Source organism: Haliotis rufescens, unplaced genomic scaffold (genome assembly GCF_023055435.1).
Source record: "Haliotis rufescens isolate VD_foot unplaced genomic scaffold, xgHalRufe1.0.p SCAF_11, whole genome shotgun sequence".
NCBI classification, from domain to species: domain Eukaryota; kingdom Metazoa; phylum Mollusca; class Gastropoda; order Lepetellida; family Haliotidae; genus Haliotis; species Haliotis rufescens.
In genome coordinates, this window is record NW_025963791.1 from 28,277,124 (window position 1) to 28,302,056 (window position 24,933).

The window sequence follows — 24,933 nt, forward strand, 5'->3', positions numbered from 1 at the left end:
GCTCATGATGTCAATCACTGGATTGTCTGGTCCAGACTCGATTATTTACAAACCGCCGTCATACAGCTGGAATATTGCTGAGTGCGGCGTTAAACAACAAACAAACAATCTTTAACTGAAATACTGTTCAAAGGGGCGTCAATGATATATTCATATATTTACATTGTCCCTTAGGCGGTTCCCGAGAAGAAAAGGGTCCAGTCCAGTGATCTGTCTCTGTGAATCGGCTGATTGCTTGTCGGCATAGCCTGATAAAGAGATCACTTTAGTCGCCTCTTACGATAAGCATAGTCGCCTTTTACGGCAAGAATGGGTTGCTGAAGACCTGTTCTACCCTGGATCTTCACGCATCGAAAAAGAGATTTTAATGTGATTGTTCTGGGCCCGCCCCCGCGTTACTCTGAGTATAAAGAAACACGTTGCCGTCTTTGGATGTCCCTTTTCGCATGAGGTCACCAGATATATTGTTTCCATATGTGATTCAACAGTGCCGTGACATAATTTCTGAACGTAAAGGTAACCACCTTAAACTCGAGGGTTTTGTTTATTTGTTTGTTTGATTGATTGTTTGATTTTTTATTGTCTGACGTTTGTTTCAGCTAAATGACGGCGTTCTGTAAATTATCGACTCTAGACCAGTCAATCCAGCGATTGACACCAGGAGCATCGATCCACGCAAATGTGATACGCTTACATGCGTCAACCAGGTCTGTCGCCATGGCTGCAATGCATGGCCCTGACTTTGAACTCATTGAGCATCCTCCGTATTCACCAGATTCGGCTCCGTCCGATTCCACCTCTTCCAAAACACGAAGAAAGAATTGTCTGGCAAGCATTATGCAAATGGTGATGCGTTATGTAAAGTGCTATTGGGTGTAGCGGAATCAGTTGTACGTAACGTGGTTGTACATCGGGTGTAAAGTAGGGCTTGTATTTTAAGTATCACATTACAGACCCACCCACCGACGGACGGAGCCGCAAGGTCGACATATCATCGGAGAACACGACCCACACATTCCCGTTTATGACATAAGTGAGAGAGTGGGTTTGGTGCAAAGCCGCTTTGAACAGTATTACAGTTATATCACGGCGTGTCAGATTGATATGGGAGGAAAGCCCGAAGTGATGCAGGTCTTAGACGTTCTAATTTATACACCGAAAAGAATTTTTAAAACATTTATCAACAATTTTAAGTTTCAAACATACTTCCAATGGACCTTAGGGCGTAAAACATATCTTGCTGGTGGCGAACATGTACTTGAGATTCTTAAAGACATTGTGATTTGTCAGCGCCTCTGTAGCCTAGTGGTTCACTAATCTGGCTAGAGATGCGAAGGTTGTAAGTTCGATCCACGTAAGCTATAAAGAAAACATTTCATTAAATCATTCCGCACATTTCATGATGTACATTATGTTCCCAGAGCGTCTATGTTACATGTAAGTGTAGAGCAAAGTTAAGACTTTACGGGTAAACATAGTTCATGGAATGATATGGTCTTACTTCAAAGCAGCAATAACTCACTGACTCCGTTACCTGAAAATGCATCCACCGACACAACAGTGAACAGATTGAGCATAAGTACATTTCATCCGATACAATAACAGTCAGCAAATTCTAGACTTAACTTTGGTCACATGGTGGCCCCAAAGCCAAGTACTGACACTATGCCCAGAAACTGTGTCGATCAACTTCTTCTCAGCCTTCTTCTTCAAATATAATTTGACTACATCTTTTGGCACACCTCTTGGGTAACCTTTGACTGATCTATCATTTTCTCACAGATGTGTATGACAGTAGTAAGTGTATTGAATTATACCGAACATTCCGAGAGTTGTACAGTTTGTCAAGCACCTACATGGACTCCATATTCTATCCAGCAGGCAAGTGAAGCAATCATTAGTCCCATGTGAACTCAGAATCAATCTTCCATAACACAAGACCCGTGAAGATCCAGGGTAGAATAGGTCTTCAGCAACCCATGTTTGCCGTAAAAGGCGACTTTGTCGTAAGGGGTGACTAACGGGATCGGGTGGTCAGGCTCAATGATTGGTTGATGTTTGTCATCGAATCCGAGTTGTGTGGATCTATGCATATGATGTTACAGCTAAGTACAGCGTTAAAGAACAAACAAACCATAACACAAAAAATAAATACACGCTTGAAATGTGATCTTATTTATTTGCCACCCAAACCAAATTATCCCTTTAAGTGGGTGATGTATTATAGACAGAGTCGACACTCAGTAAAATGCTTGTAAGAAACTGTTGAAATGTGTGTGTTACATCCATAGTTCACTGATGCATATACAATAAAATACAGTCAAACACCCTTGTGTCAAGGATAGACACAATTGAAACATGAACTGGTGTATATTTACCAAATGTATATTTACCGAAACCTGAAACATATGCGACAAACAAAATACTTGACTTATAAACTTGTTCTGGAAGTACATGTTTGGGACTGGAAAATGACTTTGAGACAACCGTATCATCCACATCGATTCGACAAATCAGAGGATAAATAAAGAGAAATAAACTGAGTGAGTGAGAATGGTTTTACTCCGCTTTTAGCAATTCCACCAATATCACTGCGGTGGACAGCCGAAATGGGCTTCATACACTGTACCCATGTCCGGAATCGAACCTAGGTCCTCGGTGTGATGAACGTTTTAACCACTAGGCTACCCGACCGCCCTGATAAATAAAGAAGGAATATACAGGGACGACGCTGTTACTTCGAGGCAACCATAAATTTGACACAACAAAGTTTGACACAACAGTGTTTGACTGTATAACAATAAAAATAATCTAAAAAATATGACAAAAAAATCATAATTTCCAAATTTCAAAACTCCACAACATTTCATGATATCAACTTAAAGAATAATCAAGTTGTCCCTCACTGTAGAGTTCATAGTTGATTCTGTGTCACATCTGTTTAATGAGTGAATGAGTTTGGTTTTCACCGCGTTTAGCAATATTTCCAGCAATATCGCAGCGGGGGACACCAGATATGGGCTTCACACATTGTACCCATGTCAGGAATCGAACCCGGGTCTTCGGTGTGACGAGCAAACGCTTTAACCATAAGGCTACTCGACCGCCCTCACATTTGTTTTAATGAAAATTACTAAGCAGATGAAAGCAACCCAGCTTGAAACTAGTAACATCATCGAGATTACCCGTAGGTGTTAGCCATATACACTACGTTCATAACGAACACGGTTATAACAAACTGACGGATATAACGAACTGCTTTTTGGTCCCGGCCTTTGCTGTATAAATGCTTACAACCCACTACGGTTATAATGAACTAAAAGTTTGAGAATGTTGTAACTATAGTTTACTGTACCCTTCTCTCAGTTATAGGTGATGGGGTAAAGACATCACTTCCTTGCTAGATGTATTAGTGTACAAAGTCTTGTAATCATAAAGTGATGAATCATTGGGGTGGACAATATGATAAAATTGGGAAATGAGTTTTCAATGAGTTTTCAAATTCACAACTTCATTTTGGACTTTAAAGTTTGGACAATGGTATTCAATTAGATACCATGATTACTGTTAAAATCTATCAAGATGAATTGGGCTGTAACAGCTCATCAGTGCAACAATTAAAAAAATGCACTGTCATAGTCGGGGACATGAGTGAGTGAGTGAGTTGGGATTAACGCCGCTTTTAACAGTATTACAATCATATCGTGGCGTGTCAGCTTAATGTGGGAGGAAAGCCCGAAGTGATGCAGGTCTCAGACGTTTACCACTTCGGTGAAACCCACGAGCACGGGTATGGTGCTGACAAACCTAGAAACATAATCGGGGCGAATCGGGATACGAACCCACAATCATAGGTTTCTGGCGTGCCCAAGGGACGCAACTCTGCACACAGCGAATCGCGGCGCCTTAGACGACTGGGCCACCCGTGCCCCCGTCGTGGACATGAATACCATCAGGTTGTGTGTGTTGTGATACTTAGTATTGTGACCTCATCAGTGAGATTCATAGTACTTTAAGTTTCTTGTTACATCTGAAAGATTTAATCAGATGTCATGAATAATTCAGTACCCTTCTTCAACATGCCTTGCATGTTATCTGGAAATGATGGACAGTAAATCGTTGCTATGCAACCATTAAAATACACATAAAACATGACGAGTATGACATACAGATATTGCATAAATAAAAGCGACAAAACCCTTTCAATATTTATTAGAAATTACTGCAAAGTAATTGTACTAAATCATGAGCATGTGTTTATGAATCACTATCAAATATAGTTATCATACCAGGTGTTCGCATTAAGGTGAGTGTATCCTGCCCCACCAGTGGCACCAACCACAAACACATGCAAAGGCATGTCAACTGTTTGCCTGAAAAACAAATATGGGAAAAATGGGAACATATGGTGCAAGTCAAAATAAGGAATTGTATCAAACATCATTTTTGTCACTGATGAGTCAAATTTGGAAATGTCCTCCACATGTCTACCATAAAACGTTTTGAAAGCTTTACTGAGGCCTTGACCATTGTAACCTTGATCTAACAACTAAGAAAGGTCAACAATATAAACAAAACAGAAAACAAACAAAACAACTGGTGCATGATGATAAAATACAGACTTATTAAATGACTTGTGTCCTTGAAACATTGTTTCATACACTGCTAATAATGAATTTTTAATACAAAGATAATTTCAACATTCAAAACACTTCACACAAACAATGGCATTGGCAGTGGTTGAAGTTATTCAGATATTGTACATTAACAAAACAGATTTACTTGGATAAAATTGGATATTCTGATATTTTCTTCAATATAATGAAACCATCTCTTTTTGGGGGAATATTGTGAGTATTTTGTGAGTAAATTTGTGAATATGGGTGAGGTGAGGTAAGGTGAGGAAAGGTGAGGTGAAATGGGATTTAATGTTGCATTCAAGTTTATTGCACTTATATAGCGATGTACATGCAAGTGAATGTGTGTGTCTGTTTAAACTAATCCAGTTTTATAGTGCTGGCCCACTGAGATACCATGCCATAGTTAAATATGAATACCCCAATCAGACTCAGCATACAGACTCCAAGGCGACTAGTCCTTGTTTTAGCCCAAACTCAACCTCAAGGCAGGGTAACAACAAGTACCATCTGTTAACGTCTTTGGTATGACGTGGTCGAGGAATGAACCGCCAACCTTCGGCTCTCCAGGCAAAAGCTCTACCACAGACCATGGAGGCAGCCTGTATTAGTATGACATGTAAGTGAAACAAGCAATGTTAAATAATATAGATATAATTAGGTCCACTTGCTCTAACAGCCTATTAATCATAACAATAATAAATGTATAGTTTTATTGTGCAAAATCAATGCCCTACAGCTTGGTCCGAGCGCTACACAATTTTTAGCCTTATCAACTGATTAGTGTGCATTGAGACTACATTCTCATCTTACAATGCAAGCTCTGATAGATTGTGCAATCACATTGCCATCTCATTCTATCTGGTACCCATCAGATGCTGTCGGAACAGGGGAATCTTTATGCCTCGGAACAACACGTTTTTTATGTGTTTTCCTGGGCTTAAGGCCCATACATTCTCGGGAATCAAGCTTGTCAAACACAGGTACCATCAATGTACTCTCTGACACCTCATTTGCTGATCATACTTGATTTGTAATGTGTGCAACCATGACCTACATAGGTCCGTAGTGCAACATCCAACATTCTATGATAAGGCCTTATATCTTTTATTACATGGTTTACTGATATTTTGGACTAAAATTCAATGTACATGTAGGTGGTTTAATTTTTTTTTAAATGGTTTTTCAATTTCCAGATTAGTACTGCTATTAATGAATGAAAAACAGACTCGTAGGTCCCACTGCCATGAAGTACGATTGTGAAATGAAATGAAAGCTGTGTTTTTTGGTTAAAATGAAAATATTTAAGGCATTATTAACCATTTCTCACAAATCTCATGTTTATTTTGTTTGACATCATTTTTCATTTTTACTTGTAAATCTGAGCCGCCACAAACATATTTTGTAAAAAAGTCATTTTATGTTGTCGGTTGAACTCATAATTTATTCACAAAAATATATAAGGCCTAAGTACTTTTGAAATACTAGGATGGACTGCATGGTCATTAGATAACCATGATAATCAGTTAGAATTGTTTGTGAGTTTATACTGTTACTGCGAAATGTCAACACATTAAACCACATGTAAGTAAATCATATATACATTTAAAGATGAAATGGTTTAATGTATGAAGAGTGTATGTATAATGTGGGTGAGTGAGTGAGTGAGTGAGTGAGTGAGTGAGTGAGTGAGTGAGTGAGTGAGTGAGTGAGTGAGTGAGTGAGTGAGTTGGGTTTATCGCCGCTTTTAACATTATTCCAGTTATATGACGGCGTGTCAGCTTAATGTGGGAGGAAAGCCCCAAGTGATGCAGGTCTAAGACGTTTACCACTTCGGTGAAACCCACGAGCACGGGTATGGTGCTGACAAACCTAGAAACATTTGGGCGAACCGGGATTCGAACCCACAATCATAGGTTTCTGGAGTGCCCAAGGGACGCAACCCTGCACAGCGAATCGCGGCGCCTTAGACGACTGGACCATCCGTGCCCCCGAGTGAGTGAGTGAGTGAGCGGGGGACACCAGAACAACCAGACATTAAGTGCCAGCATGGTTAACACTTAACCACAACTTACATCACAGCATCTTATCAAAATTATAAGTGGCCATTCTAACTAGTCTGAATAAGGCCATTTAAACAACAATGCACAACTCATGCTTTACAATCTAGATCAATATAGCAATAATGGCTATGGTGAAGTGACACTTACGAACCAAAATTAGGAATAGTCTAAAATTATTATATTTGTCCAAATGCTCAATCATTGATGGATTAGAAAAGAAATGAAACCCCATAATCTTTTTCAAAATGAAAGAAACTTGTGACTTGTGAATAATAATTGATTAAATGCATTGTATGTATATATATATATTATTGCAGACTACAAACACCTCATAAGGCACACAAAGTCATCTCAGATGTAGGTACATGTACACATTGTGGTAAAAATATTAAACACTCTCCAGTTTAAACAGTACTTTTGTAGCATTTATATTTTTCAACTAAACTGACTGACCCAAACAACTTTATACCAGGTAAATACAAAATATTGAATTGCACAATTCATTTCTACTTTGACTGACTAGATAACCTGAAAGACGTTAACCATAAATAAAAGTGTAGCCTAAGAACCTGTACATAATTCTTGTAAAATCATCCAGCTGCTCTAAGTGTGTATATTGTCCTGGTACTAATTATACATCCTGAACAACCAAACACTGCAACATTCCAAAAGTATAAGGCAAGCTTGTGGTAGGCATCACATGTGGAACTGTTGAGCATAACCTCTAATTAAAAACTAAGCCATTTGTTGCATTTTTGTGCATTCTTCGCATAAACATTGAATTACCTTCAGTACTGTCAGATCCAATAACTTGTTGTATTATTTATGTCGGATCCCATAACTGTTGAATTACTAATGTTAGCTCCCGTAACTGTTGAATTACTTATGTTAGCTCCCATAACTGTTGAATTACTTATGTCAGGAATGACATGAAAAGTGTGTTTTCATGACAATAATACACAAAGGTGCTTTCAAGGTCATTAGGCTGCAAAATACATGTCTCAGTGTGGAGCCATGGTCTCAATGTGGAGCTATGTGTCTCAATGTGGAGCTATGTGTCTCAGTGTGGAGCCATGGTCTCAATGTGGAGCTATGTGTCTCAATGTGGAGCTGTATGTCTCAATATTCACCATACTCTATGAATCAGATAATGGCACTGTGAGCCTTGAGGAAGCAATTTGTCAGAGTAATTATCCTTTCTAACTATCGATAAACAAAAGCAGGAATGGAGATTACACATGCAGTAATAAATATCTCAGCATTCCATTTCATGTACTGTGCAGAAATGACAGCATGCACAAAGGTGCACAAAGGTGTAAAATAATAAATGCCTTCATACATATTAGTCATTCAATGCCTCAATTCTCCCATGTCAAAAAATATATGGAGAAATGTCATAACAAACACCAATGCCATCTTGGGCTCTAAATGTAGGATCAAAACCGTGTCCGAGGTTTTGTTTGGGAAGTATGCCCGCTGGGTAGGGAAAGGGGGGAGGGCCGATCAAATAATATGATTTAGAAATAATTTTACTAATTGGTATTAACATGACTTCATTGATATTTACTGTTGAGAGTTTAACTGCAATATGGACGCAGACGACAACGATTTATTTCTGACGCAGTCAGTTTTTAAAGAATCGGCATCCTGTGCTGAAGAAGACAAAGAAAGTGATGACTTTAACTTCCGTTTTGGAGATCCACTCTCCGAGCGTGAAATAGCCAAGAAAATTGAGATCTGTGTCCCTAGAACAACACGTTATAAAAATGACTGGGCATTCTCAACATTTAAACGGTGGCAAGAAGAACGCAGGTCACGGTCAATTGCGGACAATTTGGAATTACCGCAAAAGTGTTTGACAGAGGATATAGTCGAAATGAGCCTATCTACTATGAACACCGCTTTCAAATATTTCCTTTTTGAGGCGAGGAAAGTGGACGGCACCCAGTACACAGCGGATACTGTACATGGACTGTTTACCGCTCTTCAGAGTGGCTTGAGGCTTAAAGGGCGAAAGGACATTAATTTGTTCGAGGATCAACAGTTTGAAGAGAGCAGAACATGTCTGGACGCTTTAATGAAGGAACTTTCTAAAAAAGGACTGGGCAGCTCTGCCAGGAAGAAAACTGAAACTATATCAATGGACGACGAAGAGTGCTTGTGGAGTAGCGGTTCATTAGGCGAAGACGACCCTCAGCAACTTGTGGATACGGTTCTTTATCTTACCTTTAAGTAAAGTAAATCACACAGTTGTTTTTCTTTATATCTTTGAAAATCACTTTTACAAATAGTATAAACTAAATCATTGGAATTTGTTCATTCACATATAAAATTGAAATATTAATGTGTGAACCTTTTTGAACACAAAAGTTTAACAGTTTGTTGAAATAATTAACTGAATTTTCATTATTGTTCATATTTGCCGTTGTCTAAAATACAGATTTTCAAAACATTTACACAGGTTTGTATAGGAGGAAGAGAGCATAGAGCGCTGAGGCTGTTCTCGAACCCCCAAATAACAGGTCCCCACACTGACGATAATGGCAGAAAGTATCTACTCTACACGGAAGACGCGTCAAAGACTAATCATGGCGGCCTGAAGCACAGGAAGCTGGTATCGAAACAAGTTTGAGCGTATGAGAACACGGACAACCCTAAAAGATGTTTTGTGCGTCTCTTTGAAAAGTACAGGCCTTTGAGGTAAGTGTTAAAAACACCAATGCATATTGCATGTATTACCTAGACGTTTATTTAGGGGTTTGGGAATTATGTATTTGATAATCGCTTTATATAAATCTTGACTACATTCTAAATTTTGAATGAAATTTTCAGAAGGTGGAGTATCCGCCGACTCAATGCATTGTTTCACAAAAACAAATATTACAAGTGACCCTTTCTATCTTATTTCCCCCAGCAAACCTGGTCAACATACTGAATACTTCTACTTCACTCCAAGGACTAGAACGTCGAAAGACTGGTATACTGCAAATGCCATCGGCCACAACACCTTACAAGTTACCGTCAAAAGACTGTGCAAGACGTCCGGTATTGAGGGCATGAAGACAAACCATTCCTTGAGAGCCACGGCAGCCACTCGATTGTATCAAGGTGACGTTGATGAACAAATGATTTGCGAAATTACCGGTAGGTTGATAAACATTTTAGTCTTGCAGTAATAGGAAATTGTTTTTCAGCAAAAGTCATAACATATCAAAGAAATATTTTTTCCAAAACCAGTAAGATGGTCTTTCATGATATATATGGTAATATTGGTGTTTTTGGAATCTGTAATAGTTTTTAAGTGTATTTGTATGCTGTATGTGTAATACTTTCACTCATCTAAACAATCTGTTTCAGGACATCGGAGCGACGCCGTTCGAAATTACAAGAGAACTTCTGACAACCAAAAGGCAACGGTCTCTGACATACTTAGTATGTCCAAAAAAATGAACTCGCCATCACGTGAAGAAGCTGATCCGAAAAGAGCTGATGACCAAAGACCTGAAGACAAACTAAATCGAACTGTGACGCTCAATTTCAATTTCATCTAATATCAATAAATAGTTGAGCCATGTTCTGTTGTTGTTTTTTCATGCAGAAAGGTAATTCAATACAGAGGGTATTCTTCGGGACAAAAACCAGGCTTTCAGTAGAAAATCTCCCGGGATTTCTTGCAGAAAGCCCGGGGCTTACCCTGGGAATGCCCGGGGCTTACTCTGGGAATGCCCGGTAAACTACCAGTAGAGGTTTAGTCGGTAAAAGAAGACCCTGGCGAGACAATAGAGTGACATCACTAGAGGTTTATAAGGCACTGTCAATACCGGGGGTATTTTATGGCATATTTCATAAAATATGTGAGCCTTCTCAAAATATTTCTCTAACACTTAAAAACAAACCATTTTCATAAAAATATCAAAACAAAGTATATGAACTATGCACATATATCTCATATTTGACAAAACATATGTCATCATTTTTTAGGTCTGAAATAAACATCCTTGGTGAGCATGGACATAACACACGGCACTTGTTTCTTCCCATCTTTCCATTTGGCCTTGTCATTTTGAGACTGGTAACCAATAGCAACCCTGCCACTGACAGCTGTCAGTAACCTTGTTAGAGACGTGGTTGAGAGATCAGCTGATTGTATTGCCTTCTTTAGACTCTGTATAAACCAGGTACCTGTTGTACGTCTCCATGCGAAGTATCCTGAAACACCATATGAGAGAACCATTCAGAGATGTTGCTGGCAGCTGGATTCAGTGAGAAATGCTACACTTTTCTTGTAGAACCCATTTTGATAATACATAAACTGTTCACACTAATCATAATTATTATCATTAGGAATGATACACATATTTCCATTTTGATACTATAAGACCTTTAAGACACTAAAATCCCAATGATTTGATGCAAATATCATCACCAACATCATCATGTCATAAGACCAAACATAGATGCCAAGGTTCAGTTTCTGCAACACTATCTTACCACCCTACAATTGATAAGTGTGTGAGTATGGTTTTATGCCGCTTTTAGCAATATTCCAGCAATATCACAGCAGGGGACACCAGAAATGGGCTTCACACATTGTAACCATTTGGGGAATCGAACCCACGCCTTCGGTGTGACAAGTGAACGCTTTTACTATAAGGCTACCCCACCGCCCCACAATTAATAATAGGAAAATATGTTTGTTTGTATTCCCAACACAACCCTGTACATACACTTACCCGGTGGAGATGAGTACATGACTAAGAAGTCCTTGAACAAAGGTGCTGGCTTAACAACAATGTTTGAACTCCCTTCACCAGAATCTGTGTCATCATGGCTGCCGGCCTCATCAAGGAGGATGTCATCAGGTGCCATGTCAACAGACATCTCATCCAGCACGTCATCAGCCATGTCGCCAGCTTCTGTCACCTTGTGCGGTGACTTCTTACATGGAGCACCCTCTACAGAGGAGTCACCACTTTTATGTGGGCGATGCCGTTTTTTGGATTGTTTCACAGGTTTCCAGACTGTTATGTCCACCCCTTTGTCCAGATCACTGCCTCGACATGCCTGCAACAGTATTCAACAAGCTCTATTATTTGTCATCTTCCCTAGGCAAGGGTGTTAACTGATTTTAAAAGTCCAGTTTCCACCCTTGCCGAACTTGGCAGGAATTATGGAGTTATGTTTTGGCTGTACTAACGAGTATATGCATAGTCCAATCTAAATCCCATAGTGAAATCCACATCCGGATCATATACAACATGGCAATTGCTGTGCGAATACATTCGACAGCAGGATTTGCAGATGTGTAACGTCAACTGGGCGTTGACAGATATTTCACAAATGTTTTCATGTCTTTAGTTGAGGTGCTCAAGTGATGTGATGCACTTTGCAAGGTAAAACCTGTTTTATTACAATACAGATCTTTATTATCAATGAGATTGTCTTGACTGGGCGCCACCATTTTGTTTGAAGCAAATGCAAGTGATGTGAGAGGTGAAATCTGATTGGTCAGTAGTGGGGGCATAGAAGGGACATAACTCGTAATAACCACTGATGGTGCTACGATCAAGCCAAGAAATTCCAGCCTAGTTCGGCAATGATGGAAACTGGACTTTTAAAGTCAGGTAACTCCCTTGCCTCGAGAAGATGATTATTTCTTTGCAATCTCCATTATTACATTTCCAAAGACCTATTATGACAAAGGGTCTTACCATTGATTGAACTAACAATGCATCATAATTAAAAATGGCCTGATTGCAATACATCAATGTCAACTAAAAACACCAATAGTTAACAGCCTGCATTAAAAAATATCATGGTTTGTCTTTCTGTCTCCCACCTGAATAAAAAAGAGTCGTGGTTTGCCTTCAAGCTCTGGGCAGTAGCGATCCCTGAATAGGTCTATCAGCACTTCCGTTGGAACCAACACTCCATCAACTCCAAAAACAACGTCTTGACACTGCATCACATCATAAGGAGGCTTTTTTGGTTTCACCTGTATGGAATCTCCATGTGACAAGATGGCACAGGTGAAACAGTCAGCTTTGGTGTGGTCGTACTTTAGGTTGGCAGCAACTGAAACCATCACTTTTTACATAAAAAGAGGCTGAAATATCAAAATTGTCAAAGATGGATAACAATTGATGATTTATAACACTATGCATTCATTCTTGACTATTGAGAAGACTGTCATTTATGAAACCATTCATCAAATCAATGAAAAAGGTTTTTGGTTTGAGATCTAAATAAAGTCAGGAAATCAAAATTTGACATGTAAAGATCACACAGATGATTGATCAGGTATGGATCATAAAATCTAATATGATTCCAACAGACGTATCAGTATTACTCAAGTGCTTATAAGAAATGGAAATGGAATACTAACATTACACATGATCCGGACTCAACAATATCACTTCTTTTTTTTGTAACACTGCACTCTGCAATATTCCAGCTATATGACGGCTGTCTGTAAATAACTGAGTATGGACCAGACAAACCAGTGATTGTCTTCATGAGCATCAATCTATGCAAACAGGATGCTATGACACACATTTACCAAGTGACAGCCTGACCACACAATCCAATTAGTTGCCAAGCATGGGTTGCTGAAGACCATTTGTAACCAAGAACTCACAGAAGCCCCAAAAGCTTAGATATTTTCCTGGGAGCCAATTGGCCTCTGGCACAATTTTTCTAGGTGCTATTTCAAACATTAAACAATAAAATTTAAGAAGACACATTGATTTAGAAATTGTTCTAATGTGTCTGAACAACAAACTTTGAAAACTTGCTGCAATAAATTCGCTCAGCCAATTACCGGAAACAATACTGTTGCTACTTTTTCGCTTCATTCCAATGTTTGTTTTACATACTCGCTTGGGTTTCTGTTTTATTCATTACAACCAGACACATCCATAGCAGATGAAGTAATCTAAGTCGCCTCGCATCCCAAAGCCAAATTCTCTGATTCCACCATGCCCAGCCACATCTGCATCTAATAAAACACCTTTTAGGAGTGCTGGCAGTAATAGCTATAGTTATGGTATTCATGTCATCATCCTGTGATGGACAGTTTGGCTTGGTGATGGCTCTTGAAAACATGTCAAATAGTATTCTATGATTTGAACACGCCACCATTGTGAAAGTAAACTGAGAAATGTGCACATGATCAGAAATACATAAACTTGTAGCATTACAGACGATAGCATCAGAAACAGGATGGGCTTCAGTATCACTGTCAGGAGTTACACTACACCCTAAACAGGGAAGTCATGATATCAATACAGATACAGATGTTCTACTCCAGTTACTTTCAATATGTCAAATATTTTAGTCGCCAAGCTAATTTTATTAATGGAAGCCAACTGGCAACCAAGCAATAAATACAGGTCGCAAATTGGAAATTTAGGTCATTAATGAGACCAATTTGGTCGCGACTTGAAGGGCTGTCACAGGGGTATTTCTTGGTATGTAAAAGCAATGGACGTGACCTGTCAGAATGAAACATGATTACATTGCCACAGCATGATGTACCAAGTCAGGCATGGCAGTTAAACACCTCAAAATAAAAGCAAATATAAAACATCAATGCCAGAGAATAAGCAGTCTTGATTATCTGCCGAAACAGATTCCATTGGGCGCAAATGGCAAAATAGCTGTGAAAATTACATGAATGGATCATTGAAAATCAATGTTGATGCCAGGTCTTACTGAAAAGGGTAAGCATGTCCTGGCCTACCGAAGTACCCGTCACTCACACAATTTGCATAAAATTGTAAGTGTTTGTTTTTTTGCCTGACGCTGCACAGCAGCGCTCCTGCCATGCGTCGGTGGTCTGTAAACAAACAAGACAACAAACTGGACCAGAACATCCAGTGACACGGCAGTGCATTTACTGTATTTTATCAACATTATCAAATTCCCACATATCTGAGATATCCCGTCTCCCACATACAAAACTGGGGACAAACACATTATTTCTTGATTCTTACTTTTCTTAAGCTTCAAAACCATTTGTTCTGCAGTCAGATCAGTGTAGGATTTCACTTTAAAACCCATTTGTTTGAAGACCATTTTCAGATCCATAGCATCACAGGATGACCCTGGTCGTTTGTTCATCCCAGAGTTGGAATGGAATTTCTCATTGTTGATGATCACTGCTAGACCTCGTTGTGGGTAGGTGAAGTCATACACATCCTCGTCGTGTGATGGTCTTCTGGACTTGGAAGAACTCTGTCTCCTTTCATGCTGAGGTTGCCTGTTCCTGAAGCGGAGAGCATCAGGGTTACATAGTATCTCCATAATGATGATCTTGTATTTGTGAATAGACAAGTACACTGTTCAACCAAATCCATTTTATCATGTCAACACATATCAGTCATGAGTTGTTGTATGTTGTTTTACACAGACAAATTTAAAACTATTAGACATGTTAGGGGGTCTCCACATTTACAGGCAAGCTAAGGACCTCTTTGATTTCAAACACTGAACAAAACATTTTGTAGGTGTTAATTTTCATATACATGTTACACTATCAGAAGAAATATGGACACTAAGCAGAGTTTGACACCACAATCTAAAGTACCTATGGGTTCTGGAGCATATCAGATGTCATCCTTATCAAAAGACTTGGCTTCATTTCTGTATCAGTTTAGCACCCCACTTCGGAAATATTGAGCGTAACAAACGTAAACAAATGCATTGATATCATATTGGAAGTAAAAGGTCTGATTTCAATGGGTATGTTAATGACAGAGCAGCCTGGCACTTAATGATGTTTTCGTTTTGTTTGTTTGTTCTTTAAGGCCACACTCCAATATGCCAGCTATATGATGGCGGTCTGTAAATAATCGAGTCTGGACCAAACAATCCAGTGACTGACATAATGAGCATCGATCCACGCAATTGGGATACAATGACATGCATCAACCAAGTCAGCGAGCCTGACCACCCGATCCCGTTAGTCGCCACTCATGACAAGCATAGTCACCTTTTACGGCAAGCATGGGTTGCTGAAGACCTATTCTACCCCGGATCTTCACGGGTTGATGTATTCCTAATTATATCAGGATCATACAAACAACAGAATAAACAATCATGGAGACACAGTCAGAGCCTGGGTACACACTCCACAATCTTCCAGCTGTATCGCAGGAAATAACTGTGTATGGATCAGACAAACCAAGACAAATTAATCAAGGAGGTCACCAAGTTCTACCACCAGATCGATTTAGTCATCTTTCAGTTGATTACAATATATAGAACTGGTCACTCATAAACTAATTTACCCCCTGAAATCTTTTGTCATGGGAATATTAGTCATGAGATCAGAAGAATATCTTTGATGATAATAGTCCAAGCATCTACTCTGTCTCTTTGGAGGTTTAGATCAAATATCATGAATATTCATTTCAACTAAATAGTATCTGAGTAAAGAATCACTTTCAACATTCTGTGCATTTCATTACAGGAGTAAAAGCAACTGATTGTGAATGATTTGAGATTGCTCCCACTAATTAGTAATACAGTAAACCTCGGTTATAACTCAAAAGGACCACTAATTTTAGCTCGTAATAACCGTAGTTTGTTATAAGTATTTCGACTGAATTTCCTCTCTAGTTGTCACATTTAAAGACAGAATTATCCACTTCAAGGGCTCTAGTCTAATCACTGTTACTATTGTTAAATGAGGGTGTAAATTGGGGTCAAGGTGTCAGTACTGAATCAAGTTAATGACTTGCCTTCAATTATTTGTTGCCGTTTTGAACACATCCGCATGGCCTTGGATGTTTTGATGAGCTGATTAGTGATACTTGAGCAGCTCAGAGATTAACACTTCGTTATAAACATAAGTGAGGTGAAATGGGGTTTAATGTCGCGTCCAAGATTATTGCACTTATATAGCGATGTGCATGTATGTGTGTGTGTTTGTGTGGCTGCTTGTACTAGTCCGGACTGATGCCGATTTATAGTGCTAGCTCACTGAGATACCATGCCGCAGTTTAACATGAATACCCCACTCAGACACAGTATACTGACTCCGAGCCAACCAGTCCTTGTTTTAGCCCCTTAATGACGAGCGCCAGACAGGGTAACAACAAGTACCATCTTTTAACGTCTTTTGGTATGACGCGGCCGGGGATCAAACCCAGGACCTTTCGCTCTCCGGGCGGATGCTCTACCACTAGACCACGGAGGCGGTCTCGTTATAAACATAAGTACACATGGGACCACAAAGAGCGTTCGCAATATCCGGGAAATTGGTTATAAGCGTGTTTGTTATATCCATATATGATAAAATATACAACCAATGACCGGTACTGAAGAAATAGTGTGTTATTTCCGTCAGTTCGTTAAAAGCATGTTCGTTGTTCACTGTATTCTTTGTTTATTAACAAACAGTTGTTACTTACCCAACTATTTTATTGAAAATCTTTGTGAACGGAAAGAGGTCTACATCTGAAAAGAAGGGAGGAAAAAAGGATTCACAAACTAAGGTATTGTTTGATTTTTGTTTTGTGTTTGTTTGTTGTTTAACGCCACACTCAGCCATATTCCAGCTACATGACAGCAGTCTGTAAATAATCGAGTCTGGACCAGATAATCCAGTGATCCATGCAATTGGGATACAATGACAGGCATCATCCAAAGTCAGCGAGAAAAACTACCCGATCCCGTTAGTCGCCTCTTATGTGAGTGAGTGAGTTGTGTTTAACACTGCTTTTATCAGTATTCCAGTTATATCACGGCATGTCAGCTTAATGTGGGAGGAAAGACCGAAGTAATGCAGGTCTCAGATGTTTACCAATTCGGTGAAACAAACGAGCACGGGTATGGTGCTGACAAACCTAGAACCATAATTGGGACCAACCGGGATTCGAACGCACAATCATAGGTTTCTGGCATGCCCAAGAGACGTAACAGCGCACTGTAGACTGTCATTGTCAGTAAAGACAGGGACCGAGTCAATAGTTAGGAAATGCATTTCTTCATTTTGTGCTCTACTGTGGGTTGTGGATAGAATACTCATGAGAGGGCTTGCAGTCAACACTTTGACTTTTTCAAATGTATGCTGAAACTCTAAGTTCACGATTATTGGTTTACGAGATTGAAACAACACTTCTGTATTCATATTTTTATTCATGCCTTGGGTTTGCCTAGGAATTTGGAAGTGAAAAAGATATGAATGTCAAAATGTGTCGTTGATATATTAATGAATGTTTTTTTACGGTCATGTGACCGGCCTCCTGTCAAGTGAAATAGCTGTATATCAGGTAAACTTCACATTAAATTATTTTAATTTAATGAACTCGCACAAAGTGAAAGGCTCTTCTTAAATAATAGCTGTGGGAAAACATTTGAATCAGAGTGTTAGTAACAACATCCTTCAGGTACTGCCATTATCTGGTGCCATTACATAAGATAGCTACACAATAAATCGCAAAGAACAATGAAGAACAAAGTATGGTTTATTTCACGATAAAACATTGTTTTATCATGACGTCAATTATTTCTGGAGATTCAAACATGCTCGCAACTTAAGGACGTCATATATTGGAAGACATTATTTTTGAGAGAGAAGTGTCTGGTAAGTTGTTCCCCATAGATGTACCTGGGCTATGCAGCTAAACGACGTGGCCGAACAATCGCATCCAAAAGTGGGAGAGATATGACAATCAGTATATGGAGAAAAGCACAGATTTAACAACGTGATGATTGTGAGAATATGCAGGAAATACCAAACTTAACCCTACTGTTTATAAAATGGACTTGTCCGACTTGTCTGAGGTCAGATTCTATTCAGTGAATCATCATTATTAAAATTTGGGTAAATATTGTAAAGCTTGTACATTTTATCAACATCCTAAAGAGGCTTGCATAATGTTGATATCTCATATAAGAAATAAACAACTCATGGTCGGTGTTTATCGTACAATAAAACACTGCAGGGAAAATAAAACACTTTGGGCTGCACACCTCATGGTTTATTCTCCCTGCAGTGTTTTATTGTAAGATAAACAACAACTATGAGTCGTTTTTTTCTTAAATAATAATTATCGTGATAAAACATGAGTAAGTTGTATTACTCATTGGTCGTTGTTTATCGTAAATAAAACACTGCAGGGAAAATGAAACACTTTGGGCTGCACCCCTCATGTTTTATTCTCCCTGCAGTGTTTTATTGTAAGATAAACAACAACTATGAGTAGTTTTTTTCTTATATAATAATTATCGTGATAAAACATGAGTTAGTTGTATTACTCATTGTTATTATGATAATAAATAACATATAGGGCTATTTAGACAAGATACTTTCACTGTGTCAGAATCAGTGAACTGCGTACCATCGGATACTCCTGGCTGTAGGTCTCCCTCCTGCACAAGCTCATCCCCAGAGCAGTCAGACTCACAACCTTCAAAAGACAAGGAAAACATCATAATTCTTTAAACTACCTGTATTTAACATGTTTAACATGCTTAATTATTTCAACGTTTTTGCCATATATCCTCTTATTGGTAAACAGCATCATGAATTTATGAATTGATTCAATCTCATATAAGTAAAATATATATATATTATAATATAAAATATATTTAAGTATATATAAATACACAAAATAAGTACTTGTATTCAATTCTATAAGTTAGATTCCCTTTTTTGTAAAATGTTAGAAATAAGTATATATAAATATACAAAATAAATACTTGTAAACAATTACAGGTTAGGTTCCCTTTTTTGTAAAATGTTAGAAATAAGTATATATAAATATACAAAATAAATACTTGTAAACAATTACAGGTTAGGTTCCCTTTTTTGTAAAATGTTAGGGCAGATTTTGTCAGTCAAAGAACAGAAAACATCACAAGACAATAAAAAGGCTCTTTTTTGGAAGTCACAAAGTTCATTAAAACTTACATTTACATAATCACTGACATTTGCATGTAATATATTCACATTCCAGGAAAACTTGCAATGTTAAGGTACCATTTGTGAGAAATGAGAACAGGTTTTTCGATCAGAGAATTTAAGAATTGCATAAATTGATAAAGCGTCACTAAATGCAATGTTTATTCCTCATACAGGATATTTACCATCCTACAACACACTCGCTTTTTAACCCTCTACACATAATTACCAGATTGCTCATCAGGAAGCAGGAACTACTGGGACTGCATGTTTTTAAGCACCCTCGTTATTTAGCCAATGGGTTTAAACACGGAAAAATAAAATGCTCTTAAGCCCATGCACTTATACTGAACCGAAAAGTGAGTGATCTCCCATACTAGGTGACCTTGAACATGTGTTGTGGCCTGTTTCTATATATGGCCACTTCGCACAAATCTTGTCAGAGGTTTCCACATTTACAGAAAGCCACTGGCCTCTGAGTCCAGGTGATAATCTGGATATACTCAGTGTGACATTTTAAACGCATTCACAAACACTCATAACAGCAATATTTGTTTGTTGCTATTTCATTGACAAGTGTCATTTCACTTTTGAGTCTTTTTGGCTCATAATTTCCTAGTTGAAAAAAGAAAATTATGTCTTATGTAAAAGTGTGGTTCTCATTCCATCAGTGAGTGTTGTTTCATCAAGTTCATTACTTCCTCTCGTGGTTTTTTCCTTTTTCATTCTGAAGCACGGAGATTTAATTTGGATAAAATGTTACTCAACTAAAACATTCAAAATCTGTCTGGCAGGATTAAAAATGTGCAGTCCCGGTAGTACATAATTACCAGAAGGTTTATTAATATGCAGGTACTAGAATATAATTTAGATGGGTCATCAATTATGAAGGTATACAATTACCAGATGGGTCATCAATATGCAGGTATACAATTACCAGATGGGTCATCAATATGCAGGTATATAATTACAGATGGGTCATCAATATGCAGGTATATAATTACAGATGGGTCATCAATATACAGGTATATAATAACAGATGGGTCATCAATATACAGGTAGCCTATATAATAACAGATGGGTCATCAATATACAGGTAGCCTATATAATAACAGATTGGTCATCAATATGCAGGTAGCCTATATAATAACAGATGGGTCATCAATATACAGATAGCCTATATAATAACAGATGGGTCATCAATATGCAGGTAGCCTATATAATAACAGATGGGTCATCAATATACAGGTAGCCTATATAATAACAGATGGGTCATCAATATACAGGTATATAATTACAGATGGGTCATCAATATACAGGTATATAATAACAGATGGGTCATCAATTTACAGGTATAAAATTGCAAATGGGTCATCAATATGCAGGTAGCCTATATAATAACAGATGGGTCATCAATATACAGGTATATAATTACAGATGGGTCATCAATATACAGGTAGCCTATATAATAACAGATGGGTCATCAATATACAGGTATATAATAACAGATGGGTCATCAATATACAGGTATATAATTACAGATGGGTCATCAATATGCAGGTATATAATTACAGATGGGTCATCAATATACAGGTATATAATTACAGTTGGGTCATCAATTTACAGGTATAAAATTACAGCTGGATCATCAATATGCAGGTATATAATTACAGACGGGTCATCAACATACAGATATATAATTTCCAGAAGGGTCTAAGGAAACAACTAACTTGTTTCTTCTTCCTGTGTAGTTTCTTGGGATAGGTCAAGGGACATCGGCAACGACAAGGACTCCATGGTGACATCTTCTATCCCACTCATCGTGACGGATGTCTGGTGGTTAAGATAGGACAATGAGATAAGATCCAGAAAGGCAGCCTGTTCAAGATTGAAGATTGAAGCAGGCAATGTTGTGGAACTACTAGAAGAGTGGAGAAAGCTAGCCCAGTACATCTACAAAGCAGGGACATTATGAAGTGACCGGCTGAGCGTAGCAACAACACTCTTAATCTTAATATCTTGCTGCTCACCTTTGCAAGCACTGTGCTCATGACTTCAGATACATAACAACTCAAGGGATGACACTCCCCTTTGGGAGTCCCCAATTTCATGGTCTCTGTTACTGTTAGCCTAACATGAAACTGAAAGTTCAATTCTAATATCCGTTTATGCAGGTGAAAAATACACGTGTTGATATTAAGGCCGATATTTACAATTACCTGGAATCGTTTTCCCCTCAGAGAACTGTGTGTCAAATATCGAAGGTATATTCTGCCTCAAAACATTTAGATAGTTCTCTTGTCTTTCCCGGCGTTTCCGTGTTAGGGATTGTACAAGGGAGGTTACTCTCACGCCTTTACTATGAATACCACGATAAAGAAGTTTATACGTGAACCATGCAGCACCTCGTTGTGTGTGTGTATGTGTGTGTGTGTGTGTGTGTGTGTGTGTGTGTGTGTGTGCTTGTACTATATAGTCCAGACTGAGTGGTATGTTGGTTCTAAAGCGCTAGCCCATTGCGAAGATACCATACCGCAGAAGAACTTGGAAATCCCTTACCGACCAGTTTGTATCCCCATAATGCCGAGCGCCAGGCAGGTTAACAACAAGTACCATCTTTGAATGTATTTTGCATGAAGTACGCGCCCGGGTCTCGAACCACAGACATTTCGCTCCCAGGGCAGACGCTCTATCCACTAGATCATGGAGGCGGTCGCCGTTGTATTTATATTTGCTCACGATCACCTTTCTGCATTTTGCTTCAAGAGTCTCCGTCTGTAAATCCCAGTCAGGAAATTAAAGTAACGGAAAGCACGAGTGATCGTTTTAAGTGGAATATTCTAGTGGCATGGCCCAGGTCAGTTTCGGAGTCAAGGGTCAACAATCATTTTATTTGGAGGCCCTTTTCCCTATGACGACCACAATCGCATTGTGATCTTAAAAAAAAAAAAAATCAAATAGTCGTATTCTTATGTATAGTCTTGCGACATTTATAAATGTGTGGGATTTCTCGAAGTGATCGTGAGGTCTGATCTCATGAAAAAGGGCGAAGTGACAGGAATTAAAGCACGCGAAGGCTAATACTAGTATATAGATCCCTGGGGAAAAGAAATTATAAACATATAATTTATGTAATGCGATCTTGGATATCATATTATATTATAGAATATAGATCATATTGTTACAGAGATATATTTCATTGAAGCCTAAATATAAACAGCCGCCTAAATGGGCGAGGTGACAGGAATTAAAGAACGTAAAGGCTAATATATAAACCCCTGGGAAAAGAAACTATGAACATGAAAATTGTATCTGACCAAAACATTACAAACGATATCAAAACGTTACTTAGCTGAAAACAGTAAACGAAACAGTGCTAACTTAAGGTCCAAAACAAAAATACGGTAAACCATATAAAATGCATTACCATCGAACAACCACATGGTTTAAAGGTCAGTTATTAATAATTATTGAACTCGTTATCTAGTTGAAGTGTGATCCTCCTGTATTTCGCTTCTTTCAACGTTCGCTACGTATTAGATCCTTGTGATACATTTTTGTTAAACCTTGTCTCAAATCCCTGGTATTTATTTTGTCACATTTTGTGACTGGTGGCAGCATCCATTAATTTGAGTAGTTTATCCCCCAGCAATCGTCTTTGACTTTGGTCTGTCCGTTACACTATTTACTAAAATATGGCAGCAGGGTACATGTGTACTTGAGGAATAGTACTTGGGTATTTACGTTTTACATACGTACAGAATAATAGATATAATTGATCTACTACAAAGAACCCTTATGACATGGCTCGGAAAGGTTCACGGAACATCTAATTGATCATTCTTTATCTTGACGATCTTCATCCTGATTGCTTGGCGCCGTTGATGGAAGGAGGTTTTGCATAACATACATATGCACGTTTTATCCTTTCCTCTTATGTGTATTATTGCACATATATGTTTCTGGAACGTTTACAAACGAAAACAAATTCATTGTCCCCCTTCCTCTCTTTCTTTCTCTTTATCTACGCCACACACGGGCACACCGATCTACGAAGTCGAGACAGTATCTCGATCCATCAGTGGAAGGTACTGGAGCCTAGTCCAGGTCTGTTCAATTGATGTGTCATTCAGCCCAATCCAAACGTGCCACCTTGTGATGGAAGAGACCAGCCTTACGGAGACGCTTACGCATTGTCTGAGTAGAAACGTTAATGCCACTTGCGTTGCGCAGGTCATTTCTGAGTGTGGTGGCAAACACGAAATGAGGACGTCGTGATGCAATCAGGAGAAACATGTTTTCCAGTTGTGTGGTGGAACGCTGTCGACCACCTGTATGTCGCTTGGCAGCTGATCCAAACATCTGTATCTGATTCCATGCCCTGCCGATGACACATTGACTGACACCAAACAACGGGACTTTGTTTTGACACAGTTTCAAGCAAGCCTGTGCATCTGCCTCATTCTTTAGTCGTCAAACGACGTCTTTGACGCTAAAGGGGGCATACGGTCGTTCAGTTGTTGCAATCGTCAGTAGCAAATGTTGGTGTGCTCTCTGATAATGATGTGCAACTATTCTGTCACGATTCATCCAAACACATGTTTTCAAGTACCTCGTGCACATCGTGCCTATGACTACAAGTCTCTGTAGGGTCCTGTAGGGGTTACCCAATCATTGTGAACTGGGATAGTTAAATCTTTGTTTGTTGGATTATTTTTGATATCATCCAAAATTAATCCTTAGCAAACTTTGAGAAGTATATTTCTTCAATGTGAAGCATTTTACACAACTGTTGTTCAAGTTGAGGTAAGGCACTGAATATATATCCCTGTTTGATGTACATTCTTACAGTAAGTTAGCATCGTAAGTTAGTCTCGTAAGTTCGTATCGTAAGTTAGTATCAGTCAGACACAGACTTTGTCGTTTGCAACAGAATCAGTCATGCTTGCACATTTGTCACCAAATAAAATGAAGAAGAGACTGCCCAAGCCTCGCTCTACAAGCGATTTCATCTGTGTGGTATTTGGGGTTCGAACATTTATGCAAGAAGTACGTAGGCATAACCATGGGTAGAAATTGTGCCCCCTCCTTACAGATCTGTTTCTTCATGCATATGGATCTGAATTTCTGCTCGGATTGGCAAAATCAAAACAAGGAACTTTGATCAAGAACATTAAATTAAGCTTCAGGTATATCGATGATCTGATTGTGTTCAATAATGGTCAAATAGGCAATTCCCTTCCACGGAAACTAAGGGCCAGTGTGTCATATTTTGATACTAGTATATGCAGAACGAGTTGCAAAACCTATCCACAAAACTGTA

General features: G+C 38.6%; 1 protein-coding gene and 1 long non-coding RNA gene across 2 annotated transcripts; one reads left to right on the forward strand and one right to left on the reverse strand.

Annotated features, from left to right (window-relative positions):
* The first annotated feature begins 9,667 nt into the window (after nt 1-9,667).
* Nucleotides 9,668-10,325, forward strand: LOC125377997. The gene is made up of 2 exons (XR_007219971.1): nt 9,668-9,844; nt 10,058-10,325. It is a non-coding gene; the product is annotated as an uncharacterized LOC125377997 (long non-coding RNA).
* A 70-nt stretch (nt 10,326-10,395) lies between these two features.
* LOC124149304 (caspase-3-like) lies at nt 10,396-21,951 on the reverse strand. The gene is made up of 8 exons (XM_048392501.1): nt 21,830-21,951; nt 21,341-21,443; nt 19,048-19,116; nt 17,116-17,161; nt 14,695-14,966; nt 12,540-12,775; nt 11,434-11,764; nt 10,396-10,909 (listed from the first exon to the last, which is right to left on the reverse strand). Exons 2-8 carry the CDS (start codon nt 21,429-21,431, stop codon nt 10,671-10,673), a joined length of 1,284 nt encoding a protein of 427 aa, XP_048248458.1. The 5' UTR covers nt 21,432-21,443; nt 21,830-21,951; the 3' UTR covers nt 10,396-10,670.
* Between the last annotated feature and the right edge of the window lie 2,982 nt (nt 21,952-24,933).